The sequence below is a fragment of the Alternaria postmessia genome (assembly GCF_024291825.1).
Source record: "Alternaria postmessia strain BMP 2775 chromosome Unknown scaffold_15, whole genome shotgun sequence".
NCBI lineage: Eukaryota > Fungi > Ascomycota > Dothideomycetes > Pleosporales > Pleosporaceae > Alternaria > Alternaria postmessia.
Window position 1 is genome coordinate 215,302 of NW_026260088.1, and position 27,267 is coordinate 242,568.

Here is a 27,267-nt window from a genome sequence, read left to right on the forward strand (position 1 = left end):
CTTCAAGTAACGATGTATCCGAGGAAACCCCGTAAGTATGCCGATCGAGCCTTTCTCGTTTTCGTCTTCTCTCAGGCTCTTTTGAAAAACCATTATTCCAACCTGTATCCATCTCCATTATATGGTCCATAGATCATTTGACTATTGTCCAATCGGCGATGGAACACATGGCAGCCTCTGGGTTAATTGTCTATCCATTACATCGTTGTTTGCTCTCTCAGCTGAGCAGTGCGGGCGTCGCTACCCTCTGCTTCAACCAGTCACATGGGAGCGCGTCACTAGCGGCAACGCCAATTGTTGCTCTTTCCGTCTACGGTGTTTGTATACACTTTAATTTCAATCCATTTTTCTTTCAGATACAATTCTTGCACCAGAAATTCGCCCACCATGCCAGGATTGACTGTCTGCAGAGGACAAGCTGTATCACTGGTTCAAGATCAAGATATCGTGCTCACAACCGAGCCTGGTTTGGTATGCCGCTTCCACCTGCGTGCTTCATCGACTACTGACCTTACGTGCAGTCCGATTTGACAATCACTATCATCGGTGCCGTTGGGGACGATGGCGTCAAGCACGTTACGGATTTACTTGTCGCCTCAGACATCTGCAAAAAGTCACCCTACTTGAGGGCGCTTCTTGACGATAGCGACGACAAGTCGGAGCTAACCTTTGGCGGAGATGCCACATCCAAACACGATGACAAAAACAAAGAGGCTGCCATAGTATGGCTTGCGAATCTTCACGAGCTTTCAGAGCAGCGTTTAGACGAATTGCGCCTCTTTGACGTTTCACTACTAGGCGTCTGGGAAGTCATTGCGCTGTGGGACTTCCACCATGACGGCGACATCAAGGAACACTTGGGTGATTGGTTCAACAAGTGGTATGAGAGGAACATGGTCAAGGCCAACTTGACTGTGCCGATTGCTCAAGCTCTTGCATACCCATGCTACATGTTCAACCATGCTATCGGCTATGCACGCGTCACCAAATACCTCGCCTACGAGCACGTCGGACACGTCAAGGAGCGCCCACTCAAGGGTTTCAAGGGTCCTAAGCACCTTCATATTAACGAGCGGATGTTCATCGGTAAGTCTCTCTCATCTTTCGATCCTTGTTTCTCTTTTGTTTATCGTCCCTCTTCCATTTGTAAAAACGGCATAAGCCGGGAAACGTTGAATACCAATATCAACGAATAGGTCCTTTGAATCATGCCCGTGGAGGTCTGCGTAACTCCCTACACAAGTCACTGTACTCCCGCGTTGGTAGGATCCTTCGCTCTGATTCTTCGCTATGTTCCTGTTGGGACGCTACGATCGGTCGCTACCAGCTTGCCCTCACCAAGTGCGATGCGTGGCCAGTCGACGACGTCCTCAACTACTCCAGCATCGGCCAGGTCGTGCGTCGCCTCAAGGCCTTCGATTACGCGTATACTCCAAAATGCAATCGCTGCCGTAGCATCGACTGGGAGACCATCGTCCTCAAGGCTATTTCTAACACACTTGGATACTTCAACGGCATGTGCCTTGACTGTATGGATCGCAGCAAGCCTCGTGGAGACAACTTGGACGAGGAGTATGAGACGCACAATCAGCCTGTGGGAGGTCGCTGGGACACGCAGTGCCGCATCAAGCATGGACAGCCTACGTGGTACATCTCATGGCTCGGCCGACCGGACATGCGCGAGAAGATTCTCCGCGGTCCTGACGGCTACCGCGCACCTGAGGAGGAGTAAGTGTCTCAAGACGGGTGAATACAGCAGAGCATCTGAACCACATCTTGTTCACTTTCCTATCTGAATCTGTTCGGATGAGACTCATGGGGTGGTTGGGAGAAAGATTATGCAGTCTCTTTGGCCTGTATCGAGCCGAGTGGGTGGCCTTTACTGGAGCTGTCAATCACGAAATACAATGTGCAGTATTTAGTGCATTGGAGTCAAATCCAGGACGAACAATATGAACTTCATGTGATTCATTAAATACTAAACGCTCACAACATCGGGTATCTCCAGGCCTATCGTACACTTATCGTAGCGCCAATAACAAAGGAAACGGTTTCATTACTCCAGTCCAATATGCTTAGTACACACGGCGGGCGTTCCGGCCGTCAGTGCCATGCATGCGGCGAGTGCCAGCAGCCTATGTATTGTTAGTAAAGCACAGTGTATTATGAATGACAGTTGCTTACCTTGAGACCGGGTCTGCGCGTCAAAGAACCCCGTAGCTTCATCAACGCTCCACTGACCTTGTCACCCATAGTGGCATGGCGCTTATGGTGATGGACGGGAGCGGCAGTAGTAGCGTGACCGTGATGACCACCAGTGCGAGTCGTCCTGGTGGTTGTAGTAGTGGTAACGGTGGTGCCGCCTGTGCGCTTAGTGTGTGTGCGACGGTTTCCACCAAGAAGGCGGGTCTTAAGGGAAGGGCGCGCTGCACGTGTAGTGCGTGGTGAGGTGCGCACGGCAGTGCGGGGAGCGTGGCGGCGGGCGAGAGGCATGATTGCTTAAGTTGGTTTTGGTAGGATTAGGTTGATTGAGGTATTGATGAGTTGGATGTAGGGTTGAAAGTTCTTAGGATCGATTGCTTGTGATTGATAGTTGGTGTTGATATGTGAATTCACAAAGCGTGCTATAACTTCCATCTTATACTTCAAGGCACAATGCCCAGTGCTTTCGATCTGATCCTCTCCAAGTCCCTGAAATCAAGTTCTACCTTGCCCAGCACCCTGTATAGGGCTGCGATCGACTATCTAACGTCATGCAGGGACCCGTGCAAGATTGTACCCTGACGCATGAGTCGTGGCGCATGACGTGCCCTAACATTCTCTAACGGCTTTGGTGTGGCTCACTCAATGTAAGAGCGAGTTACGATGGCCGTTGGTGCTAGGGTCTTAGGATCGAAGTGAAAGGGCGAGGCTGGATGCGGTCATAGCGCGTTGTGTCTGGACCCTGATTTTAGCGCAGGGGTACGTCATACCTCTGAATAGCTTTATGAGCGTCATCGCAGGATTGTGAGGACTGCAACAACAGCGCCAAGGGGCTGGTGGAGATGAAATCTGACGAGAATGGAATGTTGAATCCATCGACATTGGTTCTGGCCCTTCCGAACGATGTGAAGTTGGTGGAGGTGTTGTAGGTCTGATCAACTCGATGACGTCGCGACCGAGAAGCTTGGTGGGGTTGCTACAGAAGTTGCCCCGAGTGACTTTCGTAAGTAATCCGAGATGCAGCTTCAATCTTCGTCTCAGCTCAAGCTACTTGTACACTCAAGAGGATATATGTGTCGATCGCAAGGCCGTGCGAAAGAGCGTGTTGAGGCTACGGGTAAGGCTGAAGCGACGTTAGCCGTTCCCACCAGTTCGTGCCAGCATCGATACATCGACCGATGCTATTCTATCGTCGATGGACAACTTAGCACCGCATTCTCTGATGTTCCGCCTAACTCTCCTACCACATTGGGCTCCACTCTCGCACATGAGCGTGCCGTGACAGCCTTGTGATGTCACAAGAAATCATGAACGTCAATAAAAGTTCCACCTCGAGCCACGATGGCCAGGACAACTTCACCAACTCTACCTTAAACCACACAATTGTGCTCAATCTCTCTGTCTTATAAACTCTTTACTAATTCCGAGATACCCATACAACAATCACGCATCATGTCTTCTAGCAAGGGCCAGTTCGAGCAGGGTAAATACACACCAAGCTTCTTTCCATGTGTTCCTGCTAATCCAATGTGACAGGCTTCCAGCCCGATGTTCAGCATCAGAAGGCCCCCGGTCTCGAGTCCAAACTCGACCCTCTCCCCAAGGTCGATGAGCTTCCCACACCCGAGGGAGGTGCTGAAAAGTACAAGGCTGCTGGCAAGCTCAAGGGCAAGCGCGCCATCATCACCGGTGGAGACTCCGGTATTGGTCGCTCGATCGCTGTTCTCTTCGCCATGGAGGGCGCCGACAGCTTCATCGCCTACCTCCCCGAAGAGGAGCAGGACGCACAAGATACCAAGAAGATGGTTGAGGAGAAGGGACAGAAGTGCTATACTCTTGCAATCAACCTGAAAGAGAAGGCGAACTGCCAGAAGGTCATCGATGAGGCCGTCAAGCAGATGGGTGGCATTGACATCCTGATCAACAACCACGCTTACCAGATGATGGTAAACGACATCAGCGACCTGTCTGAGTAAGTATCAACCCCAGGTTTCATCTAAGAAATTTTCTAACAACACATAGGGAGCAATGGCTGCACACATTCGACACCAACATCCACCCCTTCTTCTACCTTTCGAAATACGCCCTACCACACATGAAGCGCGGCGCAACTATCATCAACAACGCCTCCATCAACGCCTACGTCGGTCGTCCAGATCTTCTCGACTACACCTCAACCAAGGGCGCCATTGTTGCTTTTACCCGAGGTCTATCAAACCAGTACGTCGGACGGGGTATCCGCGTAAACGCTGTCGCCCCGGGTCCTGTCTGGACTCCTCTCATCCCTGCCACCATGAACGACGAAGCCATCAAGCAGTTCACCGCTCCTATTGGCAGGCCGTCGCAACCTAGCGAGATTGCTACTTGCTTCGTCTTCCTGGCTAGCAACGACAGCAGCTCTATTAGCGGTCAGACTATCCACGCCAACGGTGGTACTATCGTCAACGGTTAAGCATTTACTTCCCTGACTTGTCGCGGACGATGTATCTTACGACTTTATGAGCATGTAAAATATACTCAATGAATGAATCATAATACTGAACTTCTCTTTTCTATATGTTGAGCATTTGTGACGTTACCAGATGCCTCCGCATGTTAGTTGAACTCGACTCGATTACTTAGAAAGATTGAATGAATCAATCTCAAGTCATGTCACGCGTATTCATCGCGCTATACATGATGATCTATTCCACGTGGCATGTTCATTTTTCATACGCCGATGCTTGTAACAACCTATAAATCCCGTTACCTAGCTATAATACAGTATACCCACTTAAGAGATTTTAGTGGTGCGCAGTCCCATCCTGACGCGGAGTTGGGCCCTCCTTCATCTTCTTCATAATATTGCTCAATTTCGAGCCTCCACCACTTCTTCCTCCTCCTTCAATTTGTGATCCAGAGACTGGTGGCCCCTGGTACGCCGTCTTTCCTGGCACCGCAGATGGTCCTATACTTGGCTGGGAAGGAGGTGGCGGTGCAGCTCCGATTATAGGTGCTTGTTGTTGCTGGTGCTGCACTGGTGTTTGGTCCGCCATATGTGGCTGCTGTTGTTGGTTTGCGTATTGGCGGGCGCGTGCGGTTTCGATTTCCGATCGGCCTTTGTCGATTACGGCTTGGTTTTTTGCGTGGGCGGCGGGGTTGCGACGGTCGAATGTGTCGTTGAATGTTCCGCGGAGGGTTTCTCCCGCGCCCTGAGGTATGGTATTAGTATGTCTTTGTGTGAGTGGCTAAGCGGTTTGAAGGACTTACATGGATACCTGCTGCCGCCGCTTTGAGGTTTGCCATTGTGCTCTGCTTGTTCAAATCATGACCGGCTCGGTATGGGACCGGACGGTTTGGGTCGTTGTTTGGGTTGGAATTGATGCCAGACTGTAGGCTAGGGGGTATACTCGACGGCTGCTGGCTAGGCATGGGCGGCGGCATACCAGATTGCTGTTGCTGGTGCGCGGGTAGCTGAGGGATACTTGATCGCCGTTGTTGCTGTTGTCCCGGTACTGGAGGTACAGGCGGTACGCCTGCCTGCTGTTGCTGTGGTGGCATACCGTCAACAGGCACTTGCCGTGGAACTCCTTGAGGCGGTGCTCTCGCGGGATATGAGAAGTTCGCTCGATTCGGACTGCTAGGAGCAACTGGGCTGACAACTTCCTCCATCGGGTTTGGCCGCTGAACACCAGGCGATACCGAGTCCAGCTCTACTCTATGCCGAATATTGTTCTTCGCGGGAATGGGCGGAGACGAAGAACCCTCGATGTTGGAGACTTGTGGAGACAGTCTGTTGCCTTGCTGGTTATTGTGCATAGGTACTGGCGGGGTTATGTTCTGAGGTATGGCAGATTGTGCTGATAGGCCTGGCCCTTGATGGTAGTGGTTGTCGGGCTGAGGAGGTGCCGGCTGTGGTGGGCTGGGACCAGAAGTGTGCACGCTTTGTGCAGAGCCAGTAACACTGTCGCGGGGCTGCTCTACGGTGGTGGAGCCGCCTGGGCCTGTCGTAGTGGTTGTTGTCGTTGTCGTGGTCGTTGTGACTGTGACGATGTTCCCAGTGCCGGCATCGCGGTACGTCTCCCTGCCCACATCCTCATGGCTTGAACGACTTTGGAGTGTTTGTTGAGTCTGTTGTGGAGGCGCAAGGGTATTATGGTTCTGTGCGTTTTGTGGTGTAATTTGAGCAGGAGGTGCTTGATTGTTCGTGGCAGGTGGGTGGTGGTACTGTTCACCGGAGACGGGACGAGCTTGGTTCGCGAAGCTTGGATCTGCGCTGCTGCGCTCGCTACTGAAATATGCCGAGTCGGCATCCCTACGGGCCTTTTCCTTTTCTTCTTCCTTGTGAGTGTGGTTCAGACTATCCTTCGATGCCTTCTCTTTGGAAGAGAACGGATTGGACATGCGCCATTTTGATCGCTTTTCCTTCTCGGCGGACGTCATGTTCTCGGAGCCAGACATAGGTTGCGAGGAGTTAGCTGCTGGTTGACCACTCAGGCCTCCTGTCATCTGCTCAAGCTCTTGTCGTTCGCGACTCTTTCGCTTTTGAAGTTTGGCAGGCTGTCGGAAACCGTCATCCATTGCCAGCGGTATACCCAGATTCGGTTTGAGGAACGGACCCGGATACGATGCACACGCGAAGAATTGGTCCAAAGAACTATGATCGGAGCTTTTGGTCCTGGAATAAGAAAATACTGAAGAGATCCCAATCAATATGTGAGTGTGTCTAGAGATGCATCGTATCAGTAGCGGGGAAGCCTTTGTATCGAGGACGAAACCCGAAGCAAGGCTTCTCTGCCCGCTGAAGACCCCATGATATCATACCGTAGTTCTGTGGCGCAGGGCAGGTGTGGCACCCAATGGGGGATAGCCATCGCGCGGCGATCAGTGGAGGGACGGCTGACAGGCATGGATGTTGACGCTCAATGATGATGGAGGGAACCCTGCCAGCGAGCTATCCAAGTTTTCGGTCTGCGCTATGCTTCGCGCAGCTAGGCCATCCGGACCAATCTGGGACGTGTGAGGATTTGGCATTTACTAGTACACGGCAGAAGCATTCAATCGACACTTGCTCATATTCTGAGATATACCGCTTCCTCATAGTGAAAGGTGTACGAGCAGCCTTGAGGTGCTGCCCCCCGCACTCAGCCTTAAGCTCAGCCGCTCGGCTTAGCTCGAGGTAGTTAGTGGGGCTGAGCATTATAATCTCATCATGGCCACCAAGTTTCGAAAAGCATCTCAACACTCTTGTGGCCATGATTAAACGCTTCTCCTATTCTTGAAAACCATATCACTCTATAACTACATGCAGTTCAATCATGGCAGAGATAATAGGTCTGGTCGCCAGCGTCGTGCAATTGGCCGATGCAGGTCTGAAATTGTCATCGGCGCTGTACCAATATGCTGATGGGGTGGCTACTGCCGATCGAAGAATCAAGAATATCGCGAACGAAGTCAAACTTACAAGCTTCGTTATCCAAGAGCTGGGGGGCATTTTTGAACAAAACAAGACGGCAAACCTGATTTCGGGAAATGCAATTATAACGGCGAAGGAAACGATCAAAGAGTGCGATACGGTGTTTACAGAGATCAAGGTGATAGTCGACAAGACCAAATCAGGAAAGATGGGTCGATTTATGTTACCTTTCCGGGATAACAAGATCGAACTCCTACGAAGTCAGATCGACAAACTTAAGAGTACATTGCAGTTGTTGATGCAGGTACTCATATTTGCCCAGCAAGTTTCGTCAAACAAGCTCAGCTACGAGGCCGAAGCAGAACAACGAAAAGAGATCATACAATTGAGGAAAATCGCGAAAGAAGCAGCCGAAAAATACGAGAAGTCGCGGAGAAGCTTCAGTATAAGCGATGATGGTACCGCTGTGAATGATGACGAGCGGTCCCTACAAGAGGGTGATGGATTTGTTTCGCCTTCTGATCTTTTCAAGGCTGCTTCATCCATCAGCTCCGCGATCAATCCTGAAACACTTGCGACATGTGTAAACCATGTTCGAAACCTCTTGGTAGATATTGAGACATTGCAGCTTGCCCTGGCCAGGGAAGTAGACGGAGATGATCATTCAGATCATCATCAGAAGGCTATTGGGTCTTACTTCATCGCTCGCTCCCATCTCGACAGTGTTTTGCTTGGCAACTCCAAAGCCAAATTCACTAGCACACAAACCCAGCAAATCATCAGCGAAACGAGTGCCAAAAGCGCTGCATCAGAGCTTCAGCGAAAGTCGGTGCCTGATGCAGCACACGAGAAGTTACCCTACAGGCATACCAATACCGCTTCATATGCTGCGATAGTAGCAAAAGACACAGAACGAGTGTCTCGGCCAGAATTTTCGCCTGAAGAAGTACTGAAGATAAGAGAGCAACGCCTTCAAAAGTTAGCCCAAGAAGAGGTTCGACGAAGAGAGGGGACTGTTTCCTCTGCAAGAGACGCCCAATCCCCCAAGCGGCTTTCACTTTCGTCGCTCCAGCCATCGCAGTCGACCCGCGATGGCTCTCGTTCACCTTCCAGGTACTATCTCGTAGAAGAGCGTCGGCCATCTGCATCTAGTACGGGCCCTCTTCAAAACGGCCCGGGTCCCAAAAGAGATAAACCTAAACCGAGACCGGTTCTCGCTCATGCTCCTCCACCTGCACAGATTGCCTCTGAATACGATGTAAAATCAAATGCATCGTGCAGCTATACATCATCCCAGCATTCTTCTCCAAGCGCATACCAAGGTCATAAGACACGCGAGCATTCGCGTTCCCAGCGAGGAAATAAAGAAAGGGAAATCAGGGCGAATTTGGGGGTTTCAAACTCCCTACCCCCTAGACCAACATTGACGAAAACTCAGATACAGGAACAAAAGGAGTTACTAAGGGCAGAGGAAAAGGCGAAGACACGTCAAAGAGATGGTAGGTAGACCCGAATGGTATCAAAAGAGGCACAATGCTTGCATATCTCTATACCATGAAAACTAAGAAAACATTGCTGACGCTATTACCAACAGTGCCCAGAAGACGGAAAGATTCACAACAGAAGCTGAAATTGGGCGACTTCCTTGGAGATCAATGTAAGTTCATGAAGACCCTATACTGCAACAATCTACTGATACAGTGTAGCACTCGGATCCTGGGCAGACGAGATGGAAGACGGGCCTAAGAAAGTCCAAACAGAAAGAGGAGGTTTTGTCTCCAGTAGAGGTAATTCCAAACCATCCAATGTTGACGAGGTGGACGAATTATTGAGGGAATGGACTACCGTGCTCGGATGAATATTTGGTAGTTGGTATCGCAACAGTTCCACGCTTGTTGATTAAAGATGTTACATACTAAGAACACGCTCTGATTATTAAACTAAAAGACCCTGAACACTTTGACAAGGAACTACAATGTGCTGTCTCATCTAAGCAGCGTCCGATATCGACTTTGTCGGACCGTCGCACACTCCCAACCCTACATTTCCCGACATCGCCATCCCCCTCCGATATCGAAAGCCCAAGCCAGCCCAGGCAATCCGTCCGCGCAAAACATCTTTTCCGCGCCTGTTTTCCGAACCCGGCAGCTCACCACGGCTGCTGTGCGACGCGACACTTTCGCGCCCGGCCAGATTGCGCTGTGGCCGAGCGGAACGCGTTACTAGTTGTCTAGACATCACCGTACCACGCATCCGCCCACGTCTCGGCCTTCTGTGACAAGAAAATTTCACGTCATGTCTCGCGCGTGGGCGGGCCTAGCCAGGACTGGTAATGAGCTATGCTATCTTCTTCATTTGGGCTTTTTTGCTTCTTTCTTTGGTGGGGTCGGGATTTTTACGATTCTGTTTTGGCGGGGCATGGCAAGAAGCAGGGGTATGGGGCGCGTGGAGGGGCAGACAGGCAAGCTGAACGCCACATTTTTGTGCTGCGAAGTTGAATTGCTTTTCCCATGGGGGGCTTGGTGACGTGATGAATTTTTGACTCGCGATCATGCTTGTGCTTCGAAGATGATTACCTATCTTGGAGTCATGCCACAGCTGGCAAGTGCGCCTGAAAGTTCATCGGGTACAAGTCCCGGTTTTGGCTTGGGAAAGAGCTTGTGCAAATACTGTGTATTGGGAAGGCGCGCTTGTAAAGTAAGCATCAGGCTCACAGAATGAGAGAGTAGATGATGAAGTGTATCATGATCATATTCATGTAAGGTATCTATGTACAAGTGGAAGCATCCAGCTTCCGAACGCCAAATCCAATGTGAAGGTATCGTAAGGTATCATATACAAAAGGCAGCCCGCTTAGTAGCGACCTGTTCACCACCAATCACCCTGGTCGTGCATGGCAGCAGCGACCTTGCGGAAACCGGCGACGTTGGCACCACCAACGAGGGATGGGAACTCGCCCTCGGCAGGAGTGAAGTACTCCTTGGCGGTACCCAGGCAGTTCTCGAAGCAGTCCTTCATGATGCCCTTGAGCTTCTCGTCAACCTCCTCGGCAGTCCATGACAGACGCTGAGAGTTCTGGGCCATCTCGAGACCAGAGACGGCGACACCACCAGCGTTGGCGGCCTTTCCGGGTGCGTACCAGATGGCCTCACCCTTCTTCTCGCGACGGTGAGCCTCGAAGACCTCAATGGCCTCCTGTGTGCAGCCCATGTTGGAACCCTCAGCGATGAACTTGGCGCCAGACTCAATAAGAGCCTTGGCCTCGTCCTCGGAGACTTCGTTCTGGGTCGCCGAAGGAAGAGCAACGTCAACCTTCTTGACCTCCTTCCATGGGCGGGCACCCTCAATGTACTTGAAGTTGTGGTTCTCCAGGGCAGTAAGAGCCTTGCGCTCCAGCTTGAGGGCGGCGATCTGGTTGATGACCTCGGGAGTGAAGCCCTTGTCGTCTTCGGCGATCAAAGCACCCTTGCTGTCACTGAGGGAGATGACGGTTGCGCCAAGCTCGATGAGCTTGAGAGCAGCGTACTGAGCAACGTTTCCGGAACCAGAGAGGGCGACGCGCTTGCCCTTGAAGGACTCCTTTCCTCCAGACGCGTAGTTGATCATGTGCTCAACGTAGTATACGAGACCGTAACCGGTGGCCTCGGGACGGATCAGGGAACCTCCCCATGAGCCGCCCTTGCCAGTGAGGACACCCTCCCAGCGGTTGCGCTCCGCTCGGTATGCGCCAAAGAGGTAACCGATCTCACGACCACCAACGCCGATGTCGCCCGCAGGTACGTCTGTGTCGGCACCTGTAGTTTACGTAAGTGAAATGTTCCTAGTGGAGAAGCACGAAAGGAGCGCGAACGTCGCCGACGGGGCAGTGCCAGACAGACGGAAAGATAGGGCAACATGAACGCGCCGGATCTCGTTGGTCTGCTGTCGGAAGAGTATGCGAACCCGTTGAAGGGTGCATGCCCCACTGAGGCTGGAAGTGACGCGCAGGTACGCGCTAGGGTCAAGACCTACCGATGTGCTTGTTGAGCTCCCTCATGAAGGCAACGCAGAACTTGCGGATCTCGTTGTCGGACTTGCCCTTGGGGTCGAAGTCGCATCCTCCCTTGCCACCGCCCATGTTGACTGTTTGTGTTTGTTAGCTTGATGTTCTTATGCGATCGGCTCGGGTATGACGTACGGCCGGTGAGAGCATTCTTGAAGATCTGCTCAAAACCCAAGAACTTGAGGATGGATAGGTTGACGGTAGGGTGGAAGCGGAGACCGCCCTTGTAGGGACCGAGAGCGGAGTTGAATTGCACGCGGTATCCCTTCTGGACCTGGCACTCGCCCTTGTCGTTCTCCCAGACAACGCGGAACTGGATGATGCGCTCGGGGACGGAGACGACCTCGAGAGCCTTCTTGTATTCGGGGTTCTTGGAGAAGAGGGAGGAGGCCTCGAGGGTGGAGACGAGCTCTATGGAATGTTAGATGGAGTCGCAAATGGTAGAAAGCATAGAGTCAAAGTAGTAACCCGATGATTCTGCAGCGACATGACGCATGAGGTGGAAACGTACCCTTCCTGGCTTGCTCAAACTCAGGCTCAGACATTGTGATTTGATGGATTGTATTGGTGACTGGTGGAAGAAGTAGATTGACAGAAACCGATACAGTTGAAGAGTCAAAGGTTGATGGAGAGAAGGCACAGGAGAGACAGTCTGGTATATATAATTACAGTTGACGGAAGCTAGATAGTTCGCCTGGGCTCGCGGTGACGGTACGGGAGAAAGTCGCACTCGATTTGAGTACGTCACAGAGGCCGGAAGATTGGGGTCATGGACCCTTCTCAGTGGTCAATGGGCTCTACTGCACGCCATGTTGATGCAAACCATGGTGTGCACTTTTTCTACTGATAAGGATCTGGCCAATGGGCGGGCGAGGACAAGTATCGCGGGGTGTTTGCACGTGAAGTAGCGGGGGCTCCGGCCACCTCAGGCTCGTGGCGGCCGTGTAATTGTCGAGGGTCAAACCATGGGAGGCGACGTGAAGCCGACGTCGGCGGGCGAGCTTGTTACGTTGAACATTCGCTAGTGTCTTGTCAGGGTAAAGGCGAAAGGCAGAGAGAGTGGGAGAAGCCGGGATGTGGGCAGGCGCTTTGGCCAGACAAGATTGTCTTGGCGATGCGGCGGCCTCCGCGGGTATGCATCTTTTGACTTGTTGCAGCGGAGATGCCGCAACATTACTGCTTCGTACATGCAACGTCAGTTTGACAACCTCACACTCCTACACAATACGGAGATATCCTTGATGCGACGTTGCACAGCCTCGTTAACTGTCGATGCGCCCTCCGACATCAAGCAGATGCATCTGTTGCAGTCGTTGAGCTGCAAGATGACGGCTAAAGACTCCCAAGTAGTAGCATATTGAGGTTTGCATAGTCATGCATCGAATATACGCATAGAATATCACATTGGTTTTTTTAACCGTGAAGAGGGCGATGCTCCCACCTTTCATAAGCTGGCACCCCCACGCGCGGATTCTCCGCCTCCACACTCAATCGCAATCGGTAGGATCCCAATCTGGAGAAAAATTTGTTTGTCAGTAAAGGCAGCGGGATGAGGGTGTTCATGTGACTGTGTAGACCAGACAGTTCAAGGAACTTACCGGTCACGAGATACTCGTCCAATCCGTCCATCGTCTCCATATCGCCATCCTCGATTTCGAAGCCTCCAACCTCCGAGTTCTCGATGATTCGCTCCTTCTTCACACTCTTAGGCAGCGGCACATAGCCGTGCTGCAGGCTCCAGCGGACCAACAGTTGGCCCGGAGTGCAATTGTATTTCTTGGACAGGGATACAATTTTGGGGTGCTTCATCCGCAAGGCTCGGACGAGGGGCGCGTATGCCTCTACAACAATGTTATGCTGTTGGCAAAAGGAAGTAATATCCTTCCGTCTAGTGTCCAGAATCAGTATAGTCATACACATAGTTCACACAGGGAGCTCACGTGTTGAACGGGTGAACCTCGATCTGATTAACCGCTGGAGGTATCGTAGGATTCGAGTCCAATAATTCTTGCAGCTAGACTGTTATTAGTGATTGACTTCGGCGACGTTGGAAGTCTTGTGATGGCCATGGCTAGACTACAGATCCAATAAGGGGATTACAACGACTTTCCCATCCCGGGTATACGTTCGCACTAAAGGTAGGATACGGGGCTACCCGAGACAACCAAAGCAAAAAGACGGGAACCAGGGTCTACTTACATGTTTGACTCCATAATTGGAGACGCCTCCAGTCTTGACTTCGCCGTCGTGAATTGCGTCCTCCACCGCTCGCCAGCTATCAAGACGCGCTTGCTTGCCTCCATATGGAGAATGTAGCAGGAACAGGTCGATGTAGCCAAGACCTGCTTCCTTGACTGATCTCTTAATAGCTTTGCGGGCCGTCTCGTATGCGGAGTTGGATGCCAACTTGGAAGTAAAGTGGATGTCTTCGCGTTTGAGAGAGTCTGTGTTTGCATCACTTGAGAGAAAGTCCGAGATGGCTTTTCCGGTCTCTTTCTCGTTATGGTACATCTGAGCTGAGTCGACTCTGGGTATACGTCATCTATCAGCTGCGGTACAAAGGTTGTGCCCCGTGATGCTACTCACGCTCGGTAGCCAGCCTACAATTGTGAGCATGGTGTTTACTGATCATCAGGAACAGCCGAAACATACCTCCAACGCCCATCGGACGGCTTGATAAGTCTCTTTCCCGGACGTCAAATAGACGCCGAGATGAATCGTTGGCATTGATAAGCCATTAGGAAGCTGCCAAAGTTAGACACGGGCGGCCAATTGTACAACGATCTTCAACGCACCTTAGTCCGTGACGCCAATGAGAAGGAGGATTGTGCCATGTTCACTGCTGAGGCTATGTTGTGCATAAACCAAAGTAGATCTGCGATGCTGCAAGAGGCAAGCCACGATAGCGGCAGAGGTAAATGGATATCCTCGGCGAAATGGTTACATCATGGCTCGCTTGCGACCGGGGTCTTCACTTTATTGTGGGTGCGTCACGATCACGACTTTGAGATCTCAAATGCAGCGGCTATGGCTGTGCAGCGTCCCTGGTCAACTGCACCTGCAGTAAAGATGGCGTTACACATGCAAAAGCAAAAAGGCGATATGTGTGTGAGCAACCTATAGCGCCCGCCAACTGTGTCGTGAGGGCGGTGCTTGCCGATTGGGGCGCGTTCCTCTAACCTTTGCACCATGCGACTAGCTCTCGCCGCGATAGATCCGAGTGCCCAGTGCCCGGTCGTACAGTGTCTCGTTAACTCGTATGGCAGCCTCACCGAGGGCTTGAAGGCTTGAATGATCGGCGATGAACGGTTCTTCTTCAGCCTGATGCGCTGCCGTGATACTGGAAGGGACAGGCAGCGCATTGGTGGGCGCCCTTTTATTGTGGCTCTCGGACACACGAACATCCGTTTTACATCCCATGGCTGTGGATCCCCTACCACGATTGACGAGATCTATAGCCAGGGCGTTTGAAGGCGCCTGTCATTCTAGTCATTCTAGCCAACTTGAATGATGACAAAAAAGACCCAACGCACTCAGAGAGGCTCAGAAGCGAATCTGGCTCGACGCGCCTGGATCTCGGCGTCTCCGTCGATGTATGCCAACTGTCTGGGGTCGCAAAAGGACCATCATTGCGCAGCAAAATCTACAAGGAACGTTAAAAAGGGGGGCAGCGTTCGGCTGAAGCGCACGCAAGCAACCAACGACAGCACAGGCAGCGCAGTCTTAACGACACTTGGTTTACACAGTTTTTGAATAGACCGACTTTGGGGCCGTCGACCATCCGCCAACCCGCGAACTGCGAAGCCACCATCTCCGTCCCCACCAGGCTTTATGCCGCCGCTAATTGGCTCGGCAGCCTGAGTCTACTTGTGAAGGATCAGAGGAGCCCGCGTGGCTCGACTTGATCACCACCGGGATTATTCTCAAATCGAGTCCATCTCACGGAGGCTTCAATAATTCCTCGCAAGGTTAGCAGGGCGGCGTCGACCGAAGCCACACCATATAAGCAAGTTCTGAAGCCTCATCATCTGTATACTCAACCTCTTGCATGTATAAAGCATCTTATCGCGCCCGCTATACATGCTGCCATAAGCCCAAGCAACAAACATATTGCAGCAGCCTTAAACTAGCCGCCCACTGGGTCGTTTCGTCATTGATCCTACTTCTCGTCACAACCTGTCAGAAACCTGAGACCCTGGCTTCCTTGGGCTTCCTTAGCTAAACCCGACATTTTGCACCGGCACGTTTATTTGACATTGGTTGCACCCAGCTCGGTAAGTTGCGAGCTGCGAGTACACAAACTGGTGTTCTTCTCCAACCAGCCAACCAGCAGTGCTGACTTTTGCCGTTCCTGCAGTAGCCCCTACTGCCCTCCATCATGGCGAATTTACCCGGATTCACCACCAACTTTCCCGCGGGATACCCAACCTTTCAGACAGGGCGTGGTGGAACTTTTGCGCGCGGTAGCACCTCTTCAGGAGGCTCGCCATCTGTCCCAAACGCATCTTCCGAGCCGCACTTCGACATCTTCGACTGGCACCCGGCGTATCAGAGCTGCCAGCGCTACTTCCTCGACCATGCTCAACACGATAACGGCGTACAGGCCGTTTGCGCCCTCATCAACATCCGCCTGCCATTCCAATGGACACAAAATCCCCTCATGAACGCATCAGGGCCGCTGCCGCACTCGTCGGGCGCTGCTGCTTACAACATGCCTTGGCCCCGCCAGGGTCCTGTCACCAATTCGCGAGGCCAGCCGGCCCCGGCATGGGTGTCCCTTGTGCCCTTCATTCGACGTCTCGTCATCACAGGAATGGACAGTCCAGGAATCATGCACGGCTTTTTCGGCGAGGACTGGAGGAAGGGAGTCGGCCCAATGCACGAGTGTGAGCGTCGCAACTACCTCTTTGCAGCCAAGAGTGTGGGTTGGGCCAAGGTCAAATGCCAGTACGACATGTCGCCGCACGAGTCGGTGCCCTTCCTGAAGCCACTGCAGGAGGTTCAGCTGGCCGAGATTGAGGGGGCCGAGAAGACGTGGAGTCAGTGGCTAGCCATGGAGGACTGGATGGTGGGCCCACGCGCACCGGATGCGGACGACCAGCCACAGGATGCTCGTCGCCGTCCATCTTGAAGTTTGGCTTGGAGTATGGCGTTGTTTAGTGCACGATAGTGCTCGATGGTCGTCAAGCATCATGGTCGTAATCCGCGTCGCACCAAGACGTGCGTAGGTTTTTTTGGATTTGCGAGAGCTAGGGTGAGCGGTCAGTGTTCAGCGATCAGCACTATGCGCCACCAGTACGCAGTGGTTGTACATGTTTCACAACATGAGCAAAACGTTTTTCATTGTAATGTAAACTGTTTTCGATACCATCAATGTTATGTTACTATGTTAGTCCTGACGATCTGTGTCCCTTCCACATTCATCTCCTTGCGCATTCAACTCGAATACAATTTCTTATTCGTGGCTGATAGTACTAAAGGCCCGACGAGTGATTTTCTTCTGCTGGCAATACACGTGGAAAAAGTTCCAAGGTTCCAAAGTTCTGTGCGGCCCGCATCCGTGGATCGTGCCTGCCAAGAAGCTTCGGCCAGCCTCAGCTACCTACGATTGCATTTGTTCCTCGTCAGAACACACCTCATATTCTTTTTCTTTTCAACAACCGGCCCAACCTTCGGGGCGTATTTTTAAAGCACATGTACCATGGAGTCCATGATTAAGGAATGGTCGGTCTTTTTGGATAAGTGCCTCGAGCGGCGTATCCAACCTGATTTGTTCGCTGCAGCCGTCGCGCAGCTCCACGCGAAGTCTCCACTGCCCGGCCGGAAGCTTGCTGCACTGGTGCTTCGACCACGCGTCGCAGGTTCCAACAACATCGATCCACGTTCTATTGTCTTTCTTGAGCAGCTACTGGCTTTGAAGAAGGTCGATGCCTCTGACGTCCTGACGCTGACGTTCCTGTACTCCAAGGATCGCCTTCCAGTCAAGACAGGCGACGAGAAACCAACCAAGGAGGCGCAATGGGACAATCCACCAGAACTCGAGGAAATTGTCTTTCATCGCTTACACAAGGCTTTTGCTGCAGAAGAGCGGCCTATCAACAATACTGAAGGCCTGCGCACACTTATTGTCTTGACAAGATGGATGCAGGCAATGGTGACCTCGCATACGAGCGATAGCATGATCCAGGCCATGGCTGGTATTCAGCAGCCCCAGCAGCACTCTATTAATGTTCGGGAAGGCCTTGCAATGCTTGTGATTGGCGTAATAGAAAACTCAAAGATCCTGCGGATACTGAATAATCCCAAAGGCAAAGGTAAGCGGCTCTCTTACTTTCGTAAAATCTTCCTATGCAAAGCTCAAAACGACTCTTTCGATCCTTGGTGACTGCACCACTCACATAACTCAGATATACGCAAGAGTTTCATTCAATCGTTCTCTTCGTTCATCCCGTTTCTCTCCAACAACTCGGGCGGATCGCATCAATCGTTACAACTAGCTGAAAGATTGGAACTCTCACAGAAACGGCATGATTTCTACGAGAAACTTCCTAACGTCAACGGTGAGGAGAATGGGAACGCAGGTCTTGAAGTCGCTGCCCTTCAGCTCGATGCTGTAATGGAGCTCCCACAAGTGAACACGCGAGCCGGTCTCTACATCTTCTTGAATGCATTGGTAAGTCATACAGATGTTGAGCTAGTCTATTGCTAAAAGTTCAAGCTTGTCGCGCGTCCTCTAACCGATGACTTCATCATTATCAATCATCTTCACTCACGATACAAGGTAAGGTGGTGGTCTCTCATTCCGGGAGAGATGCTGACTCGTCATAGTTGGAAGCGCAGAACATGGCCACAGACTTGATCACCGCTGCTTTTGATGTTCTTGCCAACGCCATGTATCGCAGTGAACCGCCGCAAACCATGTTCTACCTGAAATCTTTCCTAATCAATAAGGTGCCATTACTCCTGGCACAGCTAACCGGATCGATATTCCCCATGACAGTCGAGATGTGCATCACTCAAGCACTCAGTCATGTGGACCCCCACGCATTTCCATCATTCTCGCAAGGGTTCGATGATATCATGGGAAGCAATAACAACTCCCTCTCCGATGTCAGGCAAGACTTCCTCAACGCCTGTGCGCTTCATGCTCTCATCCCAACGGGTACCGTAGAGCGGTTGCTTGGTGAAGCCCCCATGCAGGGCCCACCTTCGAAGAGATACGAGAGGAAAGAATTGCTAAACCAGTGCAAGTCAAACTTTGACAAAGTCAGCACATTCATCGACGGACTTGAGAGCCTGGACGGAAATGCGGGTGCCATAGTCGCTGCTGTTACAGATGTACGACTTGATTGCATGACTTCCAAAAGAGACTTGCTGACATGAATACAGTTTATAGCACACCTCTGTGAAACTCAAACGACTATGTACTTGAAGCAACTATCCTCGTTACTCTTCAAGAAACCGCAGGCAATGGACGTAATGCTCCAATTCACCTCACCAGCGAGCATTCTGCGACCTCTATGCCAATTTCTTGACGACTGGCACTATGATAGCGATCAAGGCGAGTTCTCAACAATACTAGTGTTGTATTCCGCTGACATATATAGGCGAATACCAACCAGTATACGACGAATTCGGTGCGATACTGGTCCTCGTCATGGCATTCATACACCGCTATGATCTTACGTACCACGACATCGGTATCGGTCATGATACGTTCATCGCCAAACTTTTGAAACGTGGTCATCATAGCATGCTGCCCGACCAACTGAGCGAAGAGCAAGGCAAGCATCTTGGTAACTGGCTAAAAGGACTCTACGACGCCGATAAGGAAGGGCTTAGCAACGAAGTCTTTGCATCTTGCCGTCCTCAAGATTTCTACCTCATAGTTCCCACATTATTCAGACAGACAGTCGTGGCATGCTCGACTGGAGTTCTGTCATTTGAGTCGGTCAAAGGTGGTTTAGAATGTAAGCTCATACTGATACATTTCGTTAAACCTAGCATTACTGACCCGTCCCAGATCTCGGAGAGACATTCTTATTGCCATCCTTAATAGAAGGTCTTACCTGGATGGCCTCATACGCGCTCCTTCAAACGCACAACGATCTCGATGCGATGATCCGTATATTCAACGAAGTCATACTAACGACTCCCTCCTCTGGCGACGCACAAGCTATGCATTCGACTATAATAGCTATGGTTTCTAATCGCCTGGAAAAGTGCTTCCGCACGCTACAGCGACGTGAGCCGAACCGAACGACACTCGAGCCTTTTATCCAGGCGATCAAAGTTCACGCATACTACGAACGTTCCGTGTACGCTAGCTTGAAAGAGGTAGATCAGTGGACGAATGCGCCGAACAGCACTCTCAACTCATCCATACGGCACACCATACAGCAACTGTCACAGTGGGCTTCGACCTCGTCGTTACAGCCAAATCCACCTGGCTACACACACCGCCAGATCTATGCATCGCTCAAGATGCTGGGTGCGACGAGAACACTGCGCGCAGTCGTAGATGAAGTAAAGGCACAGACAGATGCTGGCAACGGTGCGGCTGCACTAGACATCGGCGTGTCCATCATCTGTGCTCCCACTGTCGAGGATAGTCCCATCACAGTTGACTGGGTAGGAAGCTCGATACCAGCGCCGCCCCAACAGCGAAATCACATGAATCTCCGCGAAATGCTCAAGCAAGAATTCGAGAGCGCTGCAAATCTGGTTGCGACAGATCCCCTAACGGCGGAGACAATAGTACGCCTGCACCGCCGCGTAGAAGCACACTTTGCCTCCCTTGGTGAAGCTGGACTCCAAGCACCGCCTATCAACATCCCAAGTGTCAATATCGCAGATATGCAATCGCAAACCATATCTGACGATCTCAACCGAGCTATCGATGATGCGGCCGCTGCAACAGTTGTTGACGACATCTCCAACATGGACAACAAAGCGCTGCAGCGCAGTATGGACGAACTTACGGGTCCTGAAGGCCTGGATCTGTCAAGCATCGGTATGGGTAATGGCGATGCGGGAGCGGGTGACATGAGTACGGATCTGGGTAACCTACCCGATCTGAATCTGGGCGACATGGGTAGTATGGGCATGGATATGGATATGGACATGAACATGGATATGGGTGGAGGTGGAGGTGACGATGACTGGGGGTTGGATTTCGATAACATGTAGCAGATGTTGTATGAAGGGGAGTTGCTTGGATAAGCGCTTGGATCGGACTTGACTGTTTGGGCATCGAGTCTAGAGACTACCAGTACCGCATCTTTGGAGTTATTCTTTGAATAGATCATGTTACCACCGGAAGTAAAAACGGACTCGGTGTGATTATTGTGCCAAATGTACCGAGGTAACAAACACTAATTCGGAAACGGCATGAAGTAAGATGGATGGAGCGGGGTGTACCTGCATAGCTCCGGAAGCTCTCGCCCCACCTCTACCCCAACGGAGTCCGTCAGTACACAGTGTAAACAACTTTAATGACGTCTCATACTGATTCACAAATTACAGTTTTCTCATAGACTCTTTACAATCCCGTGTCTTATTCTCGACGAGGACCCGTTGACAGTATTCTATCTCTACCCCACACTACCACACCAAGTAGCAAAGATGCCGTACGATCTCAAAGGCAGAAACGTGCTTATCACAGGTGGATCAGCGTACGTACAGGGCAACTCCTAAAAAGGCTTCAATTAATTCTGCCATCTCTGTGTCACGTTAGAAGTTTGTCACTGACAATATCTCCAGTGGTCTCGGCGAACTCCTCAGTACGACGTTTGCCAGTGAAGGCGCGAACGTCGCTATCAATTACTTCAACCGTATCGAGCCGGCACAAAAAGTGCAAAAGGCATGTGAGGCACATGGTGTCAAAGCTATTGTAATCAAAGCGGTACGCTCATCGTATTCTTGTTTGTAGTGAATGTAAGCTAAAGTGTCCGATAGGATATGACATCGACGGCGGAAGCAAAGCGAGCGGTTAGAGAGACAATCGAGCAGTTGGGTGGGCTGGATATTGTGCTCGCTAACGCAGTATGTACAGACAGATACCGACAAGAGAGGATGCTGCTAACGCCAATGCAGGGCTGGACGCGTTTCGCTGAATGGAAAGACCTCGACTCCATGAGCGAAGAAGAGTGGGATAAGTGCTGGAACGCAAATGTTAAAGTACCCAAGGCAATACTCTCTGAAGCGAGGGCTACATTCGATGCGAATCCGGATGGTGGACTTATGATTACTACTGGTAGCATTGCGGTGAGCTGCCCTTCTGATCTTCTCTTGATTTACGTTCAGGCCAAAGGTCTAGTAGTAACCACATGCTAATCGCGAAGTACAGGGTGTCAGCCAAGGCGGATCAAGCATGCCATACTCGGTTACCAAAGCAGCACAACTTCAGCTGGTCAAATGTCTGGCAGTCACTGTTGGACCCAAAATCCGTGTCAATACGGTCCTCCCGGGCTTACTGCTGACTGAATGGGTGCGAAGAAGAACCTCTCCTGGTACCTTGTATTGGATGCTGACACTATCTTAGGGCCTCAAATATTCCCAGGAAAAGATCGAACAGTTGAAGAACCTTGCAGCACTGAAGCATGAGACATTCCTGGATGATTGTGCTGCTGCGTTCGTGATGCTGGCAAAGAATACTAGTATGACTGGTATGCGCATTCAGGTTGATGGTGGACTGAACATCCAGGGCGCATAAGGTGTGGTAGAACAGACATTGTGGTCATCTCCCAGAATCATCATCAACTTAGCAATGGAAAAAGTCATGGTGAACATTCGCAAGCTTGTCAATTGCCTCGGCGCCGATTTGTCGCGGAAAAGGGAGAGACCTCGGCCGTGGGGATGCTGTCACCCCACGACGCTAAACCGAGCTGCAGGGCACCTCACGTCAATTCCCCGCGTCCCGAACCTCCGCATCTCCGCAGAACTTCCAGAGATCAACACCATGACTCCCTGAAAGTCATAGTCAGAAACCTACCATGTCTACTTCTCTCAATACCGCTTCCAGAGCAGCCCCGCGTCTAACGCGACGGTGCATGCGATGCGGCGAGCGGAGCGACAATTGTCAGCCCGCGCGACGGCGCTGGATGAGCAGCGTACGAGACGCGCCAGCTAAGAGACCAAAGACTGCCATCTTCTTTCCTGGTACTTCTTCCCAGCTTCTACAAACCTCACTATTTCAGCATGCTAAGCAGCAACAGGTCAGGGCGTACAGCGAGTGGGAATGTGCACACCATGGCTGGAAGCCTTCCCCAACACCGCGAAACCCATCCTCGAGGAAATCGACGAAACCCTCAAACTCCCCCTCACCAAGACGATAGAATCTGGTACCAATGCCGAACTCACACGGACCGAGAATGCGCAGCCGGCCATCATGGCAACCTCGATCCTCATACTGCGAATACTGGAGAAGGACTTTGGCTTCAAGACTAGTGAGCGCGTAGACATCACACTGGGACATTCACTAGGCGAGTTTGCGGCACTAGTGGCAGGCGGCTACCTCACATTCCGGGACGCACTAAAGATGGTACGGAGACGAGCCGAAGTCATGAGTAAATGCAGTCAGGAAGCAGTTGCAGAGGAAGGCGGCGAGTTCGGCATGGTCGCCCTAGTCTGCGAGTCCGAAGAGCACATGCAAGCACTCATCAACGGTATCCATGAATTCCTTGCCCTGGGCTCTAAAGCAGACTCCCACGACCATCTACCAGCCGTCCAACAAGTCTCAATCGCAAATCTCAACTCGAAGAACCAAATCGTCCTCAGCGGCAGCATCACCCGCATCAACACCTTGCTCACGAATTTACGTCAATTCGGCGGCCACGATCCACGTCACGTACGCTTAAAATCCGACGCGCCCTTCCACAGCCTTCTCATGAAGCCCGCTCAAGAAACCATGAAACGCATACTCCACAAAGAAACTGAAGATGGACGTGACATCGTTACATGGCCAGGTATCATGCCTTGCATATCGAATGTATCTGGCAAGCCCTTCCAGGACAAAGAGCAGCTCAAGGATCTTCTAGCACGTAGCTGTGTAGAAACAGTACAGTGGTGGAAGAGCGTAAAGTATCTGCACGAGCAAGAGAAGATTATGCGTTATGTGGGCATTGGTCCGGGGAAAGTGGGCAGAAACCTTGTGGGTAAAGAAGTGGGTATGAAGGGCTCCGTCAAAGGAGGCGGTGTCTGGGGTATTACGAGTCCGAAGGAGATGGAGGAAGTGGTTAGGGCATTGGATGACACCGAGCATGTTGAAGTGGATTGAAATTTCCGAATTCACGTTTACGACGAGTCACGACAATCGCGTCACGATCGCAAAGATGGGCCGTGATTCCTTGAGTATAAAAAGCGTACAGATATACCCCAGTATAGCGAATTTACGGTAATGCTGATGGACAGATCTGATTGAGTCGCACCAGGTCAAATGGTTTCTCGGATACGTAAGTGAAAGTGGTTATGATCATGGGGACGCCATGAGCAATGGCGTACTCCTCCCCTTTTCATCACCACCTTTGACATGCTCAAACAAACAACGGGGTGACGGGGTGAGCTGGTACTAGGGATGAACTGAATCTCACTCCTGTCTATCGAAGCATTCTCATTCCTGACTGACCACCAACTCTATCTATTCAAACTCAACAACTCCTCAACATACCTCCTGGCATCAATACCAATCCCCTCTGCCAACCCCTTGGGTCCCCAACCCGCTGCCGCACCCCCCATCCTCTGATTCTGACCTCCGCCACCACCCATACCAAATCCACTCCACATACCATTTGCAAAGCGACTCGAGCTCTTCGTACTCCCTGGCTGACTATCCCTCGCGCGGCGAACTAAGAACGCTTCCCGCAGCTCATTTGTGTTGAACTGCGCGGAGCCAGACCCCTCGTTGGAGTTGTTCTGCGAGTCTTGTTGGGCAGCTGCGTCTTCGGAGCTGACTTGAGAAGGCGGGAGACGCATCCAGACGACCCACCATCCGCGCGAAGTCTTGCACGTACGTTCTATTTCAGAAAGGTCGCGGCGCGTACCTGCTACCGTGGCTAGGATCTGGGAGTGGACGTTGAGGGCTTCGACTCTGCTCCAGCCGAGGGAGCTGGTACTGCTGCTGCCCAGACCTTCTGCTAGTAAGGTTCCTGGGTCGGGAATATTGGGCAGACTGGAATGGATCGTGTATGTGCGGGGGTCGAAGACGACATCGTAAATGGCCTGCGTGTTGGGGCCTGAGTTTGGGCCTGAACCGCCGGTAGAGGCTTCGGTTGTGTAGTGGTTGGAGACGGCGTGGAGACGCGCGGCGACGTTTGCGGGGGAGGTGCTTTTGTCTAGGGAGCGGTGGAGGGGCGAGAAGAAGTTGTGAATGTCGCGGTAGAAGGATGCGACGCCTAGTGAATGCGTGCGGTGTTCGAAGAGGAAGGTGTAGACGAATGGACGGTGCTGGATTTAGTGTTAGCCGGGTCTTAGATGTCGTAGATGCTGTCCAAACTTACCACGTAAACGACAGGTCTTAACCGGGCTAGATTACTTCCTGTCGTCGTCGGTTGCACTCTCATATCCTTCTCGTATTGCGGAGTCTCGTCCGAGTCACCGTCTCCTGTTTGCAGTGAGGCAGCTCGCCTGTCGACCTCCACATGTATAGTCCGCAGTGGTATTCGGTTGTTCCAATCACCCTCTCCGTTCTCGTCGTCGACTTCCAAGTCTTGCAGATCCCCCTTGAGCCCTACGAGAAAGTACCCATCGTTCTCTAGGCGTATCTGTTGCTTTATCTTCTCTTCTGCTGGGTCTACATCGGGTGTAGGATCGACGTAGCGCATCGCTGCAGGGGAAGGTGTTCGTTCGCGTACCGGTTGTGGTACCGGAGCTGGCGCTGGAGCAGCAGAACCCGAGGTCTCTGCGCTCTTGTTTCCGCTTCCGCCCCATGCTGTCCCATAGCCAAGGGTCATATATTTCATCCATGTCTCGGTGTCACCCAGAGACGATAGCATTGTCTGAGACTCGGGCGCAGTTGAAGTGGCCTGAGATTTGTTGTTATCGACGGCGGCTGCTGCCTTATCAAGGGAGTTCTCAACCGCTTTGACAATCGGTGGAGGGATACCAGGTGGCAGGTCTGAGCCATCGTTCGATACTGGAGGACGCGGCCTTTCGTCCCGCATTGGAGGCGATGGTTCGGGCTCGGACTCGGGCTTCAGATTTCTCCTCCGCCGTTTTCTGCGATCAGAAGTCGGGTTGTCTCGTATGCCGTAAGCGTACTCGCCGTGAGCGTAGATAGTCTCTACCCAGTGAGACAAGTCCCGCAGCGACTTTCGGCTTACCGCTCCCAGACCTGAAAAGACAACGCCATCAGCGGCATGGGCATTTCTCCCGACCCCTATCCAGGGTTCCAACTCGGAGACTTCGAGTGTTTTTGGGTCTGTAGAGGTTTTGGCTTGTTGCAACGGCGATGCTTCGCCGAAGCGGGATACCATGACATCCACGAGACCTGATGTTCTGCGTGCAAAGTCCTCTAGCACATCCCGCTCACTGCTACCCCACTCCTCTTCTCCAACACCCATGCCCAACTCTCCGCCTGCTGCCAGTTTCATGCCACCGTATATCTCCACCGCAGGGCTTCCGTGTAGTAGCACGTCCCAATTGCTCGCAAACCGCGACCAGTATCTCTCTAGTATGCTGCAGAACTTGCTGCGGCCGTGTTTGGCGAACATGGCCTCCATTGTCGAGCCATGATGGAGCAGGAAGATGGACTGGGCGCGAGCGAGTTGTTGGATCAGCAGTGCGGGCGGGCTGACTTCGCGTGATGAGTACTCGATGACGGGCTCGGTGGTATCGGTGCTCGAATCGGTTCGTGTGAGGCCGCCGGCAGCGGGTAGTTGTGTAAGGTCAATCGACTACCGTGGTGTCAGTTGTAGTCTACTGAGCATGTGTAATGTACATACTGCCAATATCCACCATCCGTCCTCCAATTCACGCAGAACAATACGCGTCTTCTGCGTTTCTACGGAATCAACTGCCTCGCCATCAGAGAAGCTCCTATGCTTGATCAGCTTTGATATACGGAAAGTGCTTGCCACGCGACCTACTTCGCAAAGCCTACCATGCCCTGAGCTAGCCCGACCTGACGGAGCTTCTCATTCTCCTGCTCGCGCAACTCCTCTTCCCTCTCAGTATCGCCATCTCTCAGTTTGGAGCGTGTCTTGGCGGCCTTGGAGTAATAGAAGACAATCTGCTGGTCGAATGTCTCATCTGACCTTCCGAGGGAAGGGTTGTATATGGCTAGGAAAGAGAGTTGCGCCGGAATGACCTTAGAGCCCGCCGTGGACGACATTCCAGCATTCTTCGAAGTGCCTGGTCGCGAGCGCTTCGGGTGGTTTTGGGTGAGGGATGAATGGCGTCACACGTGCGGAAGAGACGCGGAGAAGACAACCAGCCACCGTGCCAACCTCAACAACAAGCGGTCGCTGTGGACTATTTGTATTCCATGGTCAAAGATTGCGATGCATCGCGATGCGGCGCCAGGCGGCAAGGATGCACCCGATTGTCGTGGTGAAGATGCCCCACGAGATCTCGATCGCAACGTCCAGATCCTGCGGCGCGGCATTTGTCGCCGAACTTCCTCACTCCGACC

At 52.0% G+C, this 27,267-nt stretch overlaps 11 protein-coding genes across 11 annotated transcripts; 6 read left to right on the forward strand and 5 right to left on the reverse strand.

The window, feature by feature from the left end:
* Positions 1 to 387: 387 nt before the first annotated feature.
* J4E82_003498 (uncharacterized protein) lies at positions 388 to 1,732 on the forward strand (the record flags this gene model as incomplete). Its single annotated transcript, XM_051729784.1, has 3 exons — positions 388 to 471; positions 522 to 1,086; positions 1,197 to 1,732. The coding sequence occupies 3 exons, from the start codon at positions 388 to 390 to the stop codon at positions 1,730 to 1,732; spliced, it is 1,185 nt and encodes a 394-aa protein (XP_051590458.1).
* A 343-nt stretch (positions 1,733 to 2,075) lies between these two features.
* On the reverse strand, positions 2,076 to 2,493 carry J4E82_003499 (uncharacterized protein; the record flags this gene model as incomplete). Its single annotated transcript, XM_051729785.1, has 2 exons — positions 2,076 to 2,135; positions 2,185 to 2,493. 2 exons carry the CDS (start codon positions 2,491 to 2,493, stop codon positions 2,076 to 2,078), a joined length of 369 nt encoding a protein of 122 aa, XP_051590459.1.
* Positions 2,494 to 3,654: 1,161 nt separating this feature from the next.
* Positions 3,655 to 4,654, forward strand: J4E82_003500 (uncharacterized protein; the record flags this gene model as incomplete). Its single annotated transcript, XM_051729786.1, has 3 exons — positions 3,655 to 3,685; positions 3,739 to 4,174; positions 4,225 to 4,654. 3 exons carry the CDS (start codon positions 3,655 to 3,657, stop codon positions 4,652 to 4,654), a joined length of 897 nt encoding a protein of 298 aa, XP_051590460.1.
* A 331-nt stretch (positions 4,655 to 4,985) lies between these two features.
* J4E82_003501 (uncharacterized protein) lies at positions 4,986 to 6,762 on the reverse strand (the record flags this gene model as incomplete). Its single annotated transcript, XM_051729787.1, has 2 exons — positions 4,986 to 5,393; positions 5,452 to 6,762. The coding sequence occupies 2 exons, from the start codon at positions 6,760 to 6,762 to the stop codon at positions 4,986 to 4,988; spliced, it is 1,719 nt and encodes a 572-aa protein (XP_051590461.1).
* A 737-nt stretch (positions 6,763 to 7,499) lies between these two features.
* J4E82_003502 (uncharacterized protein) lies at positions 7,500 to 9,455 on the forward strand (the record flags this gene model as incomplete). The annotated part of the gene is made up of 4 exons (XM_051729788.1): positions 7,500 to 8,591; positions 9,042 to 9,096; positions 9,192 to 9,254; positions 9,304 to 9,455. The coding sequence occupies 4 exons, from the start codon at positions 7,500 to 7,502 to the stop codon at positions 9,453 to 9,455; spliced, it is 1,362 nt and encodes a 453-aa protein (XP_051590462.1).
* Positions 9,456 to 10,465: 1,010 nt separating this feature from the next.
* Positions 10,466 to 12,184, reverse strand: J4E82_003503 (uncharacterized protein; the record flags this gene model as incomplete). The annotated part of the gene is made up of 4 exons (XM_051729789.1): positions 10,466 to 11,391; positions 11,609 to 11,719; positions 11,775 to 12,050; positions 12,151 to 12,184. The coding sequence occupies 4 exons, from the start codon at positions 12,182 to 12,184 to the stop codon at positions 10,466 to 10,468; spliced, it is 1,347 nt and encodes a 448-aa protein (XP_051590463.1).
* A 942-nt stretch (positions 12,185 to 13,126) lies between these two features.
* On the reverse strand, positions 13,127 to 14,271 carry J4E82_003504 (uncharacterized protein; the record flags this gene model as incomplete). The annotated part of the gene is made up of 5 exons (XM_051729790.1): positions 13,127 to 13,152; positions 13,238 to 13,527; positions 13,580 to 13,653; positions 13,839 to 14,155; positions 14,265 to 14,271. The coding sequence occupies 5 exons, from the start codon at positions 14,269 to 14,271 to the stop codon at positions 13,127 to 13,129; spliced, it is 714 nt and encodes a 237-aa protein (XP_051590464.1).
* Positions 14,272 to 16,017: 1,746 nt separating this feature from the next.
* Positions 16,018 to 16,770, forward strand: J4E82_003505 (uncharacterized protein; the record flags this gene model as incomplete). The annotated part of the gene is made up of 1 exon (XM_051729791.1): positions 16,018 to 16,770. One exon carries the CDS (start codon positions 16,018 to 16,020, stop codon positions 16,768 to 16,770), a length of 753 nt encoding a protein of 250 aa, XP_051590465.1.
* A 570-nt stretch (positions 16,771 to 17,340) lies between these two features.
* Positions 17,341 to 20,828, forward strand: NUT1 (mediator complex subunit; the record flags this gene model as incomplete). Its single annotated transcript, XM_051729792.1, has 7 exons — positions 17,341 to 17,953; positions 18,047 to 18,312; positions 18,358 to 18,420; positions 18,468 to 18,977; positions 19,029 to 19,200; positions 19,247 to 19,609; positions 19,663 to 20,828. 7 exons carry the CDS (start codon positions 17,341 to 17,343, stop codon positions 20,826 to 20,828), a joined length of 3,153 nt encoding a protein of 1,050 aa, XP_051590466.1.
* Positions 20,829 to 21,263: 435 nt separating this feature from the next.
* On the forward strand, positions 21,264 to 23,916 carry J4E82_003507 (uncharacterized protein; the record flags this gene model as incomplete). Its single annotated transcript, XM_051729793.1, has 7 exons — positions 21,264 to 21,313; positions 21,402 to 21,543; positions 21,597 to 21,683; positions 21,735 to 21,905; positions 21,988 to 22,128; positions 22,183 to 22,306; positions 22,856 to 23,916. 7 exons carry the CDS (start codon positions 21,264 to 21,266, stop codon positions 23,914 to 23,916), a joined length of 1,776 nt encoding a protein of 591 aa, XP_051590467.1.
* A 356-nt stretch (positions 23,917 to 24,272) lies between these two features.
* Positions 24,273 to 26,967, reverse strand: J4E82_003508 (uncharacterized protein; the record flags this gene model as incomplete). Its single annotated transcript, XM_051729794.1, has 4 exons — positions 24,273 to 25,082; positions 25,136 to 26,530; positions 26,579 to 26,672; positions 26,723 to 26,967. 4 exons carry the CDS (start codon positions 26,965 to 26,967, stop codon positions 24,273 to 24,275), a joined length of 2,544 nt encoding a protein of 847 aa, XP_051590468.1.
* Positions 26,968 to 27,267: the final 300 nt, after the last annotated feature.